The sequence below is a fragment of the Ostrinia furnacalis genome, unplaced genomic scaffold (assembly GCF_004193835.3).
Source record: "Ostrinia furnacalis isolate ACB-3 unplaced genomic scaffold, ASM419383v2 OfSCF5695, whole genome shotgun sequence".
In the NCBI taxonomy this organism is placed as follows: Eukaryota; Metazoa; Arthropoda; class Insecta; order Lepidoptera; family Crambidae; genus Ostrinia; species Ostrinia furnacalis.
Window position 1 is genome coordinate 138,240 of NW_021135934.1, and position 15,996 is coordinate 154,235.

At 34.9% G+C, this 15,996-nt stretch overlaps 2 protein-coding genes across 2 annotated transcripts; both read left to right on the plus strand.

Annotated features, from left to right (window-relative positions):
* Positions 1-67: 67 nt before the first annotated feature.
* On the plus strand, positions 68-1,420 carry LOC114361422 (uncharacterized). Its single transcript, XM_028316429.1, has 2 exons — positions 68-613; positions 726-1,420. The coding sequence occupies exon 2, from the start codon at positions 737-739 to the stop codon at positions 1,418-1,420; it is 684 nt and encodes a 227-aa protein (XP_028172230.1). The 5' UTR covers positions 68-613; positions 726-736.
* A 3,175-nt stretch (positions 1,421-4,595) lies between these two features.
* On the plus strand, positions 4,596-11,682 carry LOC114361425 (uncharacterized). Its single transcript, XM_028316431.1, has 4 exons — positions 4,596-7,485; positions 8,242-8,459; positions 9,486-10,017; positions 10,097-11,682. Exons 1-4 carry the CDS (start codon positions 4,596-4,598, stop codon positions 11,680-11,682), a joined length of 5,226 nt encoding a protein of 1,741 aa, XP_028172232.1.
* The last annotated feature ends 4,314 nt before the right edge of the window (positions 11,683-15,996 follow it).

Here is a 15,996-nt window from a genome sequence, read left to right on the forward strand (position 1 = left end):
TTGGTGGTAATATTTGAGTTTAATTTCCTACTAGTATGAAATTACATTAATATACGAGTAGGTACCTATGGTCTCCCGTGGTCTTCATAGGGGCAATAGGGGTCACTTAAAAAGTAGGGTTTGATGGTGAAAACGGGCATTATGTAATAATATGTAGTACACTGAGTGTAGGTTCCTAGGTTCCAGCGGGAGCTTGTTTTTGTTTCATCGAAATTCAGTGAGAATTTTTTTTTTTTTTTCAGATTAGGAAAAAAAACTTAAATCGCAAAAATTATCAAAAAAATTAGTATAGTTCGGCAGAAATAAAGAAGGGGCTATGGAAAAACTACCTAAGTGCCGATTTGCACGTGTCCCACGACACGAGTACCCGTGTATCATCAGCCTTATCTTCACGAGACAAAAAATGTTAACAATCTTTCAAGCATAAAACCTTTCTTCTTCGACGAGATCAACATGAAATATGTCATCCAGCCATTTTTGTTTTTTTGTCATTTTGTGCAACTTATTTTCTAAGACTGTTTTTGTAATTTATTTATTGATGCGACGATATACCACATATAAATGAACGATAGACAGAATCATTTTTATCTCATCTCGCCGAATGAAGTGACACGTAAGACAAACCTTTCTTCTTGTATCACGCTGATATCTATAACGACAAAACGCTTCATCAAAGTAGTTCGCCTGAAAGCACCCCAAAATGATCAGCTATTTCTGTTTTTCAGAATAAACCAAGATGTGTCGAACGGTACACGCGGTCCTGCAAACCGCAATATGCGGGATACAGATGCTGGTGAGGGTCTTTATGACCGTAATTCTGATGATCGAGAACGTAATCAGAATGCTTCTGCAGACGCTGTACAACTTCATATCGTTCGTGTTACAAATGGTGTCGCTGATTCCGATATGTATCGTGTTCCTTCTGACTGCGAGGCTGAAGTGTTTCATGTGCGGCGGCGGCGGACCCTGCCCTGTGAACCGCGGGGGAACTTGTGACTGTCTCATGTCTGCCCTCGCTTTTGTCATCTTATTCTTCATCTTCCGAGCTACTGGAGTCCTCGATAAGATATTCTACAGTCTGGGCTACGCGAAAGCCCGGCCACCAGCCGCTGCCAGATTCGTCCCCACCCCTGGAGACATAACAGAATGCTCCAGAAATGACACTGAATCTCTTGACACCGATTACGACCTGACGTCCACCACTACTATGACTACACCTTTTGATGATATGTCTAAGCTCGCCGACGACACAACAAGGACGGTGATAGTTCAGCAACAGGAGACCCAAACAGACCTCGTAACGACCAGCTCCAAGCCTCAATTGTGGCAACCATATAACAGGCGTCATGATGATAAGAAAAAGAAAATTAATGCACGCAATCGCAAATTGACTACTAATGTGGCGTATTATTTGATATGATTCCGTCTTGATTTCGTTTTGTAATAAATTTTTGAATCATAATGGTCGTTTACTATTACAAATAAGTAAGTATGTACAAACGTTTTGCTTTACAAAGGATTTGCTCTCACTGGTAAACAGTCCAAAATCCTTAATTTCTAAAAAGAACTGAGAAAAGAACATACCTAACCGGAGTGTGATTTGGATCAAAGCAAAGACTACTATTGTATATGATCAAAGGAATTTATGAGTGTTTATGAGTAGGCCGTGCCACAAAATAAGTAATAGTACCACATGCTTATCCGTAAAACGCCTTGTAGCATCAACATTGATGATAAGGCCTTTATGGATTTTGAAAAGCGTTTTTGATAGAATATGTATCAAGATGTTTATATGGTACAGCAATGTGGTATAGAATATCTTATGGCATTAAGTTTGCCTTTTGCCAATTTATATGGTATTCAAGGATAAATCAATAAATGAGAAGAAAGCTGATAAAGATAATATCAAAGCTAGAAATCCACGTTTGAAAAATATGAAAATGAACGTGTGATTGTCAAAGACAGTCAAAGATATTTTATATGATGACCCACGCTGAACTGTCCCACCAAACTCAATGACAGGGGGGCGCTACCATCGTTCAACTATATGGTTTCCAACATGGCAAAAATCTGAACCAGCGATCCGGTATTGACGGTGGCGCCCCACTGTCAATGTCATCGACAGGACAGTCCAGTAAAATATGTCAGTAGGTACTGACAAAAATATAATGAAAAATTTTAAAACGTGAAAACATTAATAAAAATTATAAAATTATGAAAAATGTGTACAAAAAATATCCTTAGTCAAGTATTTTAGATGATAAAATACTTAAATGTATTCTTATGCTCAAACCTTTAAAAACCTTTAGCAAGGAGTGCGTTGTGGTTTCCACTAGTTTCTTAGAAATGTAACAAGTAGGTACCTACTTGTTGTTAGTCAATTTTCACCAAAGGAACTCTACACTGTACCTCTAACCATGTGTATCGCACTTTTGATGCCTGTGATATGTATCTTCCAAATGGTGACGCGAATACTTATGACTGTATTATTAGCCTTAGAAGACATCGCCAGGATGATAATTCACACTGTTCACAGCTATGTTTCCACATGCTGCCACGTGCTCTCCATAATACCTGTCTATCTTGTGTTTTTATGCTCAAAGAGATGCTTTTGCGCAAATATGTGCAATACAGGACCATGTTACCATTACAACGACTCAGCTAGTTGTGGCTACTTGTTGTTGATTATATTTATAGTGGCTGTTGTTCTGATTCTCTTTTACACGTTCTGGATTGAAGATATGCTTAAGAGATTCGGAATTGATAATACTATAATTCCTTGTCATATTTTTGCGAAATGCGATAGAATTAAACATGACTCAATGATGCTTAAAGCTAAAATTGCAATGCTCAAGAAACCCGAGAACAAAATTTACAAGAAAGTTCTCCCAAGTGAACTTGATTCCTTGAAAATTGTCAAGATACTTCTACGGGATAGTAACCGAAATAATTATAAGATTAGTTTGTTAAAAACAGAAGAAACTGGTCACTTCACTGAAAACTATGAAGTATCAACTGATTTAGTTACAGATGCTACTGAGTACATTCAAAATACAACAGACAGATCAGAAGACGTGGAAACCACAAAAGTCGAGGAAAATATACATAGCACTATTTTAGTAACTGAATCGGTTTTAGAAGAATCAACAGATTACACAGTGGGATACACAGAAACTATAAATGCGACATTGTATCCCGAAGAAGATAGTGAAACATCCATTCATGTTGTACGATAAAATATAAAGTTAATAAAAGAAATGTTAAACAGGATTTCTATTTGTTTTAGTTTGAGTAAATACTCGGGACTATTAGTTAGCAGACGGTTTGTATAATAGAGATAGCCTCCTTGATTAATGAGGAACACAACCTACCTCTGCTTCTGGTGGACAGAATAATATATTTTTTTTAAATATCTTTTTATGACGCCCGTGGTTCTACTGGTTTCGGTAGCACCACTGCAAATATTTTTTTCGTAGTTCTTTTCAGTCTTTCAGGTAGGGACTGAGCAGTAGGACCACGGGCAATGCACGAAAAATATATCCTCCTTGGTCTATTTACCTCCTTGTCTACATTTTCAAGGTGGCCATAAATTTAAAGAATAAAATCAAAGTGACTGACATGTATTTTACTTTCGGCAAAGTAAACAAAATTTTTGTTAGGAGTTTCTAAATATTTATGAAATCTAATCTGCATTTAAAAATGCCACAATTTAATAAAATATTGGCGTAACAGCTCTCATTCTATGTAGAATGTAGTGTTAATTATGTAGATGCCTACATGCAAATGTAGCTGGTACTGTTATTGTGGTACTTAGATAAGTTTTAAATGCTATGTAAGTAAAACAATACATAATATCCTAATATTCAGCTTATAAATATTTATTTATTATCATTCTTATCTCTTACCTACTATTTATTTCAGAATAATAATTTCCCGGTGAACTGTGTTTGACCTTGTGGATTGCATGTATCATTAGCTCAGTGATTGTAATTGAATTTTGAAAGTTCTATAAAGTAAAAAACTTTCTTTCTTTAAAAAACAAAATGACAGGTGAACACCACCGAAATTGCTCATGCCCTGACTGCCTACAAAGCATTGGACTTGATCAAATGTCCACACAACATTTAGAAGCGAAAGGTTCACGAATCGATAAGTTATACTATGGAAAATATCTCCCAATGCGAGAGAGGAAATTAATAGATAAGCTGATCAAAACCAGGGCAGTTTATGATGGTGTCAGAAATGAAATTTTGTCTGGCAATGAAACTAATGTTATCAATGAAATACGCCATGGGAAACACAGAGAAATGGACGATGGCGATAAAAGACATAAACATAGTGGGATCCGTACTATAGTGGACTTGGTAGATCGCGGAGAAATGGAGCCAGATCCAAGAAATTCCAACAAACCCTATCTTATACCTAAAGACCAATTAACCGACTGCCAAAATTGTTGTTCTTGTAGTACCCAAGTGGGGCCTCACAAAAACGCAGATTTCATTAATTACCCCCAAACTAAGCCCGTGAATAAGATCCAAACTTCTAGCAGCAGTCGCCTTTATGCTAAACGCAAACAAGGCGACAGAAGCAAAAAAATGAGAGCTGTGCATTTTAAGACCAAATATATCCGCTCTGATCCCTGCACTTGTACAAGTGTTTATAGTGAAGCTGTCAACAAAAAACATTCGCGTCTACACAGCAAGAAATTCAATAAAGAAATTGATTCTATACCTACTACAATAGAATCGAAAGCAATTAAAGCTAAACGATGTGTTTGCGAGTGCAACATTGTAAGAAAACCAAACAAATCTCTTCAGCGATTAAAAAATGCTAAAGAGAAAGTTACAAGGAGTATCAAAGGTAGTATCTCCAAAATTGAAAACACAATCAGGGTAAAGAGAGATTCAATAATTATGTTTCGAAATAAGTTAAGAAGGAAACGAGCATTGAAAAAATACGAATGTGAACCAAGTTATTGCATCCCTGAAGAATGTGCTCCTCCAAAATGTTATGAAAAAATTAAAACACGACTTAATGATATCAAAAGTGACATCAAAAGATCATATCACGATTTACGAGCAATAGGTTCCGGAATATCTTTTAGGAAAGCTCCCAAGTATGAAATAGAACCATTTTGTGATCCAGAGGCATGTGAACCTCCTAAGTGCTATGAAAAATTTAAGACACAACTAAATGATATGAAAAGTAACATTAAAAGGTCATTTCATGATTTACGAGCGATCGGTTCTGGTATATCTTTTAAAAGATCTAAGAAGGAGGAATTAGAACCGTATTATTGCCTTCCGGAAGACTGCGACCCTCCAAAATGCTATGAAAAAATTAAAATGCGGCTAAATGATATCAAAAGTGATATTAAAAAGTCGTATCATGATTTAAGAGTAATAGGTTCCGGGATTTCTTTCAAGAGGACTCCGAAGAAGGAAAAAGCAGCTAGCAAACGAAAATCTAAACCTGTAATTTGTACATGCGAAGCTGAAGCAGAGCCTGCTGTACCCACGGAGAATTACGAACACGAGAAGTCAATTTGGTCTCGGAAAAGGAAAACTAGTCCAAGTGTAAAACGAAACGGACTGGTTATCAATATAGAACCATCAGTTTTATCTAAGAAAAAAACAACTAAGCCTAAATCTCCACGTAATGTTTGTGAATGTGACAAAGAAGAACAAAGCAAAACACCAGTTTCACCTACTTACGAATTGGGGCGATATACATTCCCTTCTACAGATAGGAAATTCCCAAGAGAATGCGAAGCCTCAATGTGTATACCGGGTGAATGTGATTATAGAAAATGTGCGGAAATATTAAAGGCACAGTCACAAACCTCAAGCACACATATTTCTCAAAAGTCTGTGGGTTCTGGTACAATGAAACATAAACAACAAAGTCAATCAATAGATGTGAATGAACAACATACCAAAAGTGAAAATATTGAACCTAAAAGACAAGTAGTACGCATAGCCTCTAATTTTAGTTTTAGTATCGAATTTTACAAAGACCAGAAAAACGAAATTACTGAGCTAGATAAGCCGCAACAAGAGACAATCAGAAAATTTAGGTCAAGAAATAAAAAAACAGGTTCGAGGAAGACTAAATTTACCTATCCCAGGAAAATTCGTAGCCGAAATAAATCTATTCAATCAAATCTGAAACGATTATGTTGTATACCAACGTTTCATGCTCTACGGCGTTGTTTTTGTACTCTACAGCTCAAAGATGCGGCAACATTAGAAAAGTCTACTGTCGGTGACCAAATCGAAAAAACAACAACGATTAGCGATTGTGCCTGTGAACCGAAACCTAAAAAATCGACACAAACGAAAAAAAAGCCATTTCCATGCGATCCGTACTTTGATCGCGGAGAAAACTGTGACTCCGCAATTTGTGAAAAAAGAGTCAGAGACAAACAAGAACAAACTAAAAATAAGCATTCAGGACTGAAAGAAAGAAAACGCAAACATTGTATAGGGACAACCCCACAACTGACTACTAAGACCTGTGCTAGTCAATGCAATATTTTCTCTAAATTAAGTTCGAAATCTTCAGATCCACGGAGTAAAAAAATGAAATTTTCTCAGAATGAATTACCGAAGCGTACAGAATATCATAATGGTATAGATGACACTACAAATAGAAGTGTTGTAAGGATCGGCTCAAGTTTTAGATTTAATATTGAATTTTATAAAGAAACAGAACCTTCGTTTGACGCCACTCCTTTAAAAAATGATGAAAATTTCGAACATTCTGATTATACAAGTAAGCATCAGATGAGGCAAAAATGTCTAAGAACAGCGAAATGCAGGCACAATACTACACAGTCGAAATTAAATTTGAGTGATGGATTTTGTTCAATGGCTAGTCAAAGTTCTTTTACACAGAAGGATCAAGAGATTAACTCCAACAAAGCTGTTAAGAAAAAGCCTGTGAAGAAAGTATCAAAAACCGTCTGTGAATGTGATATTACTACTCAAACTTCAGCGTCAGGTGCTTATGTACGACCTCCTGTATTGCCTCAATATTACACTGGTGGTCAATGCAACGACTTAACGTGTGTGAAGAAAATCGATACTCAGAGTCATACCACAAACGAATGTAGACATAGAAAAAATAATACTGTATGTTGCTCAAAATCACGATCTAGATCAATAAAAACTTTGACTGATACTGGATCTAGTAAAAGGCAAATGAGCCGTGAAACAAAGATGCTGAAGTCATTATCTTCAAAAGATTTTGCTACAGGACAAGATACGTCTCATCATCGACAATCTGTGAACATTGGATCAAGTTTTAGCTTTAACATTGAATTTAGTAAAGACACTAGTTCTACCAAGCAGCACAATATTGTGGCTAATAAAGTAACAAACAATCACATTAAACAAAAATGCAAAGAGTGTGTTTGCAAAGCGATTGATGCACCATCACTACGTCAGCCACAAATTTGTAAAAATAATGAAAGAAAAGAATATGGTATCAAACCATTTTTCGATAAATGCTTCTGTACTCTTAAACAACTCAAAGCAAGAAAGGATACCATAAGAGTTTCTAGTCCTAAAACTCAATCAAACATCAATACTAAGGACATGAAATCACGGACTTGCCAATGTAAAATGAAAAAATGTTTTTATCAGTCACTACAAAAGACAAAACAAACGTGCTCTTACTCATGTACCAATACTAGAGCTTATAAATCTACATCCAGTGGTACATCTAAATCCTACATTAAAAATCAAAAGCTCCAAGCAAAAATGATACTCAGGCCGGAATCTGTAGGTGACAAGAGAAGTTCAGTTACTACAAATTTATCTAAAAACTTGTATGGAGACCCCAAGCCCGTATCTAATAAACAAGTAGTACGCTTGGGCTCTAGTTTCAGTTTTAATATTGAATTTTATAAGGAGAAAGGAGATGCACCAGACTGTAATTTGATAAATCCGATGCCTAAGAATCAACAAAGAAAAATCAACAGAATAGAAAACAAAATATGCGAATTTAGAAAAACATCACAGAATCATAAGATTTGTAAAAAAAGAAATATTATGAACAATGAAAACACAACTGGTGATATGTTACCTTGCTCTGACATAAAAACCTGTAAATTAAAACGAAATAAAATAACTCAGCATAAACCATGTACACCTAGAACAAAAAACAAATCTATAAGTGTAAAGGAATCCAGAAAATCACACCTTAAACGTATAATGGTAACATGTAAATGTGAAAAAGGAACAGCAACTAGACGAAAATCTTATCGTCCGGTTGCTCGTAAAACGTCATGTGTTGCTTGCGGACCAGAAAAAATGGTATCTGAAATCATCGGCACTGATATTCAACCTGTTAAATGCAAAACTCAAAAGACTCAGTCCAACTTTTATGAGCCTTCGATAAAAACTAAACATAAAAAGCAACCAAAATCTGCAATGAAAGCTCCAACAAGACAGTTGGTGAGGATAAATTCTAACTTTAGCTTTAATATTGAGTTCAATAAACAACAAAGCAAACCACTGTTAACAAAAACGAAGCTTAAAAAAGCCAATCCGAAATTAAAGGACTTAAAGGAATCAGAAACACAAAAGAACCTTCTGAAGAAAAAGACAAGTATGTTTGCCAATAAAAATCGTAAAAGCAATTTGGGTATAATGTTAAAGCAATGCTTATGTTCACTAAAATATCAGAAACAGGCAAAAACTGGGAAAATCAGAAATGATTATGAAAAAGAGACCCAATTAAACATACCTCAACCGTATGAATGTCGTCCCACGTGTGAAAAATATGTAATGGCAAATAGAAAACAACCGAGAGCGAAATCCGTTTTGGAAGTAAAAAGACAATCTTTAAAGACGAAGAAAGTCCAATCAAGTTTTACAGAAAACGATTCATCTATAAAGAAGATATGTTATCAAAAGATGAAACGTGAAAAACCAAGGCAAAAGCACCGTATAGAAAAGTGTTCTCCCAATAAAGCTGTTCGTCTGGGCTCTGCATATAACTTTGATATTGAATTTTGCAAAAAATATGCGCATCAAGAACAAAATGATAGAGGTATTCATTACAAAAAAATTGGCAGAGATCAGAAAGAATTAAATTTTAACTGTCGACGAAAAGATGAAGCATCAAAGAAGTTGAACGATAAAAGTCTGTGTGGTTCTTGCTATCATAGACATACAGAGTATCAAGTTGGTTATATGAAAGAGGAAGTGACCACGGTGAGAGAAAGGGCATTTCAGCAGCAACATCAAATTTATTACATGAGAATTTCTGATCAAATAGTGAAAAAATCTGCACAACTGGTAAACCCTGTATTTATTCAATCTAATCCATTCAGAAGAAAATATACGAGGTCTAACCTAAGAAACAAAGGTAAGAAAAAACCAAAACAACGTAAAAAACAGGTTAGATTTGCAATTAGTAATATTGAAACGAAGGTCAATGATAAATGTAGTTGTAAACTATTTAATAAAAAAAAGAAGTTTATGTCTGAAATATACAACACTCATGTTTACGATTCATGTGAATGTTTACAATCTAAAAGACCTTTTCTGCGTTCAAGGAAAAAATCTATAGTAATACTTTATCCGGAAAAGAATTTACCATCAAACACCTTTTCTAGCTTTACAAAAATGCATAAAGAAGGCTTAAACTTGCAACCAATGCAGTCCAAGCAGAAAACAAGCAGAATTAATAAAATTATTACTCACAGAAAGAAGCACAAATTCAAAGCTACACAAACTAAAGAAAACTGCCTGAATAAATCCACCTCATGTAAATGTTATATCAATAGACTGAAAAAAAAGGCCAAAGACTCAGTCGATAACGCTTCTCACTGTTCTACCAATATGACTTATAAGAAAGAACAATGCAGTCTCCAAAACAAACGAGGAAAACGTAAAAAAGGAAGAAAAATTGGTCCAAACCCCCAAAAAATGCAACAAGTATCTCAAATGAAAAAAGTTAACATTCAAAACTTAAGTCAAATAAGCAAGGAAAGGGCGCAGTCAAAAGGTAATTCAAGCATTACATTACTAAACTTATGTTATTGTGAAACATGATTTATAATTAAAACGGACATTTATTTTCACAGACCAAGAAGATAAAAAGTTAGACGAACAGTGCACAAAGTCCAAGGCAAATGACGCTACTGTGAAAAGATCAAGAATCATCAGGTGTATTATGAGATTTTCTTTTCTATCTAAAAAGAAACGTTTCGATGGGAATCAAGCTACCCATACCAGAGACATCAATTTGGTTAACAATCTGAAACCTAACCCAATAATATGTTCCAATGAGAAATGCGAAACAGCGATGATAGAGACGATAATGCCATATTGCAAAAAGAAGTTTGTAAAAAAATGCAGCCGCACTTGTTTGAGCAAGGAATGCAAATTACTTATTAAGTCAACAGCAAAAAAATATACTAAAGATTCGAAGATTGGTAGTAAAAATCCGTTGTTTAGTAAATTAAGCCAAAGATTGAGTAGGAAAACAAGTGATTGTAACGAAGTTTGCTTAAAGAAAGCTAAGACAAATCTGTTGAAAAATAGTACACCAAGTCAACGACTGACAAAATCTTTTATAAAAAAATATGTGCCAAGAAATACCGAAAATGTCAAACACATTCATGACACGTTAGAAATGAACGAAGGTGCTCTTGAGTGTGATGGTGTAGCAATGAAAAGGCCGTGCTGTGTTTGTCCTACTAAGCAATATTCTGACACTAATAAATTAACATTCGAGACACAAATACCCAAAAGAACAAATCTGGATAAACCGAAAAACATCAACCGGACTAAGGTAAACGCAGATATTGCTAATACTATAATATCATGTTCATGTGGAAGTAACATTTGTAAAAAGCAGTCAAAAACAAGGTCACCCAATGTTAGTAAGGAGTCAAATGTGGTTTGTTTGTGTCACCATGAGTGTCAATGTCCTGCGATATTAAAAAAGATGGAGGATAGTAAGAAAGCGAAGGAACTAAAACAAAAGACTAAAAGGTTGAAACAAAAACAAAAGATGCAACGTAAGAAACAAAAGTCAAATCGTAAGAACAAAGTAAACTCTGATCTATTACAATTATACAGTGAAACATCCGATACCAGACTGGTTGCAGACTCATGCTTGGACCTAACCAAAATGAGCGCCGAGATTATGTGGAACTTGATGAAAGTGCCGTTTAAGGTCATTTCTAACCCTAAAGATAGCTTTGAGAATTTTAAGATGGCATTGCGACACCCTACTGATATTAAATGTCCTGATGGTGTCACAACAAAAGCTATTGGTATCAAACAAAAATTTGCTGCCATGCGCATGACCAAAAATGCTAAGGACATGTTGGAAAGTTTTACTGTCACAAATTATTTGATTCATGCATTTGATGATGATTCTACGAAGAGATTGAGAGCATTAAAAAGCAGAAAGCAAATGAAGAAACGCGCACGAGAAGATTTTGGTTGTAGCCCCTTTATGGCGTCTTTGAGAAAGAGACCGTTCTTGTGGGTTTACGACAAGTGTCCCTCCTTCTACCCTCAATTCATAAGCCTGCTCAGTGGATGGAGACAGTTTATTGATATGCTGTTATTTTTGTCAGCAATTGTTGTTTGGAGTCCGTGTATCTTTGGTATAGAATTGTGCCGAGCTATTATGTGTTGCTGTTTATGTACAGGTTGACAATAAATATTATAAAAACCTATTTTTTATTTCATTGTAGCTTACTTAATACCAGAATTAGGCGAGGCAGGAGGTTAAAGTAATGTTATAAAAATAACAATTTTAAAGACAAATTACTAATTATTTACAATGTTTTGGACTCATATTTTTAAGTTTTATTAATTTGTGTTAGGATCAGACCGCTCTTTCTAATTAAAGCAGCACTTGTGTGCAGAACAATAATTGCAAACAGAATAAAAATTCTAATAACTAACTGCATAATAATTATTGATTGCAAGCAGAATAAAGCTGGATTTTTAACACATTAAAATTGATTTGAAATACTTTTCATTTAAGGCGATTACTTGGCCAAACGACCTTGAGCATTAGAGCGAGACAACGTGCCTCTCACCGCGCGCCCGCGCTTCTGCCCGATATCAAAGAGCGCTCAGAATACAGTTGCGACGCGCTGCGAATTCTAATTTAACTGCCTACCGGAATGTTGACTCGATTTTAATTTACGCAGATCAAAAAAATTTGCGAAGCTTATTTTATGTTTCAAAAAAGAATTAAAAAAAAAGAAAATAAATCTTATACAGAATAATAATAATTACCTAATTATCGTCAACATATTTTCAAATTGAAATAAAATTGACATATAATGATTAAATTTCAATTAGTACATCATTATACTTCAATTAGTACCATAACTATGAAAAATAAACAATTATTTCCTCCTGTAAAGATTGCACAAAAGGACATTTAAGCAGTTTTATAAATTAGGCTGACGATATTCGTGTGTTAAGTGAGCTTCTAAACAGTTTTTTATGTATGTGTACGAGTACCTACCTAAATGTAAATGTCTGTCTGTGCAAGTATTCAAAATATTGGTCAATATTGAACATATTATTGATAATATTGAATACCAGGGGCCAAGCAGGGGGGACAACAGGACTGCACCGAAAATATAAGGGTAGTTTAAAATATTTAAATGATTCCGCCAGCTGCCAGACGTCTGCTTGTGATCACGGAATGAAAACTCCTTTTTTTCTATGCAGTTATTATTTTTGATTTGAATTTTGAAAGCTATGAAAAGCAGTAATATCAGAAAAGATGGCGATGTTTAAAGAAACTTTCTATGGATAATTCTATTCATCATCATCATCATCATTTCAGCCACAGGACGTCCACTGCTGAATATAGGCCTCCCCCAATGCTTTCCACATCGCACGCTTTCCATTTTCTTCACTAAACTTTAAAGTTTTGGCGAAATCCAATATCTAATTTACTACAAGTGATATAGTTATTATTATTGGAAAGAAGAGAAGCTAAAGATGTTTTTAAATGATCTTCAAAACAATCCATTAACACATTTTTTTAATCAATTTCTTAAGTGTTTTATCGTGTTTTGTACTTTTGTTAAGCTTTGGCGGCTCGTAGCCTCGTAATTAGGGTTTCTGCTCGAGCTTTCTCGAACTCGAGAAAACTCGAGAAATTTGGCTTCATTCGAGACGAGAAAAATATTACCGGAGCTCGAGAATTCTCGAGTTTCGATTTTGAAGCTTTAATATTTTTGAAAGCCTATTTTCTTAGACAAAAGTTAGTTTTAATTATTTAAATAGGTTAACGTTGCTTTTAGACTGGCCTAGTCTTTCCTTTTTTAACTGATTTGATTTGCAATTAATGATCTCAATCGAAACTAAGTATGTAATAATGTTCACCAACGAGTATGCTATATTTATTTTGTACTAGCTTTTGCCCGCGGCTTCACCCGCGTGAAATTTAGTTTGTCACAGATCGAACAAATAACAACAAAAATTATAGTCTATAATATGTTAATCTGGGTTTTAAACAATAATACTGTAGTNCCTTAATAAACAAATGGGTGCAGATCACTTCTGATTCGGATCTTCTTTTCTAAGTATAATGCGACTGTATTTGAAAGTAAATTGAATTAATGCTTCATGCCAAATTATTTCATGAATTCCATTGTTTATCAATTGATGACTTGATGAGGATAATAAAATTAATTATATAATTATATACCTACCTAATTAATTTACGTTTGCATATGTAGATACTTGTATGTTACATTTGTTACTTATTATTATTCTGTGCCTCTACCTACTCTACCCTGCCTGCTTCGTCTATCCTTCCTTGTTATAATAGTAAGTAGGATTTAATTTATTAGCAAAAAAATTCTAATGGCCTTGTATTCTCAAAATAGCTCTACCTTTACCGACGTGTTTAGCTAACCCTCTTTCGAACAACTTGTATGTTCGAAAGCTGAATATTCTAACTAATAGCGCTCCGTTGAGTTTTTATTTTCCGAATTGTTCCGGCTTCATGTCGTTGATTGATGATCCCCTTGGACGAAAGATCAGAGTAAATATTTCCTTTGCGAAAGATGATCCCACTTTACCAACGTTTTACTGCTTAATGATTTTTTTTTTGACGAATAGAAACAAACCTCAAAACTTTGATTAATGAAAACTTTTCGAAGTTAAAAATAATATTGTTCCAAAATACTGGACTGTCCTGTCGATGACATTGACAGTGGGGCGCCACCGTCAATACCGGATCGCTGGTTCAGATTTTTGCCATGTTGGAAACCATATAGTTGAACGATGGTAGCGCCCCCCTGTCATTGAGTTTGGTGGGACAGTTCAGCGTGGGTCATCTATAAACGTCTTGTCATGTCATCCTTGACTTGTTGTTAGCCAAACGTCACATATAACGTAGGTAATCACAAAGCTAAAGATACAAATTGTAATGGAACCATGAATTAATGATTTTATGAAGAAAAGGAGGATTTAGATTAGTAGTTATAGCATTTTAATTAATATAAGAATCATTTTTGGAAAATTCTTGATGTAGCAGGAACAAATTCAATCCCTAATCATAAGGGAAAGCAGGAGAAGACGGAAGGTAATAATATTTTAAGAATCCGGGATTGTATGGCGGATTTTGCGCGTCTAAAGACGTTGCTTCCACGTCAATGTTATCTACGCATTTTGTTCTTTCGTTCGTTTCAGCCAAATGATTTCCTTAACGACTGGTCATGCGTCGCGGCCGCCCGAATCCAGGCACCTCCTGCGACTTTCACCAGATCGTCGGTCCACCCAGTCAGGGGAGCCTGCCCACACTACGTCGTCCGGTCCGGCACGCATTTTGTATATAATCTAAAGTATCTGTAGTAGATGTACCTACTCTTGCTCATGCTGCATGCGGTCTTATAGTTAATTTACATAAATGTGAGAATTGATACAGCTATACACTCGCTCACGCACGACCCTTTGTGTGTTATAAAAAACTTCAATAAACTCTTCTTTTTCAGGTTAAATTGGAGGTAAAAGGAAATAGAAATATAATGAACGGATATTGAGTCAGTTATGCCTCTTTATTGCAAACTTACGTACGAAGAAACAGTATTCATCTTCATTTTTTGTTACGCAAATGTATCTAGTTTCTAGGCATATAAAATGTCTTTGAACTTTAAAAATAACAATTCGTTTAGAAACGAAATCTATAATGTGCATAATGATGCTAAACATTGTATCAAAGGGAAAACTATTCAAAATGCTTTATTACAAGGAAGAAGGACTTTGCAAATGCTTGATCACGGACATATTACATTTGCAGATAATAAGGCCATGAAAACTTGTATATCCTCTTCACACCAAAAGCTGGTAAGATCAAAAATGAGGGTTACATTTAACACTGACAATGATAGAAGAAAATATGATTGTAACCGGAAAGTCAGCGCTAAAGTAGAAAGATTAACAAAATCACAATCAAACATTAGACCTGATGAATCCCATGAGCGGATAAAAAAAATTAATGGAAAAAAGAAAACTCCAAAGAAAGTCTCGAATGTGCAATCTAAAAAAACATCAAGTCTAACGAACTTTGAAAAAATAGACCAATTTAAAAAAATGCATAAATTGTACACTGAAGGGGAACTAAAGAAAGATACGATCAGTAAAGAAGCAGTAGCTTTAATTCATGCCATGCATCGTAATTTAAAAGATTCATACCAAAAGAATTTCCCTAAACCATCGCTTAGTGCTCCTATACCAAAATTGCATTCCAAATGCAACAATAATGTTAGTCAACACAAAAATGAAACAGTTAAAAATAGGACGAATAAACATGAAAAACATTCTCTGAAAACCACTGAAAGTAAATATGATGCGGTCATTCTAAACAATATTTGTGTAATGGGTAAAAAATTAACACTATGGAAGAAAATAAAACGTCATTTCGGTTCATCGACGACTACAGAAGCTAAAGATAGATCGAATGATACTATATCCACTGTAATCGATAAGAAAC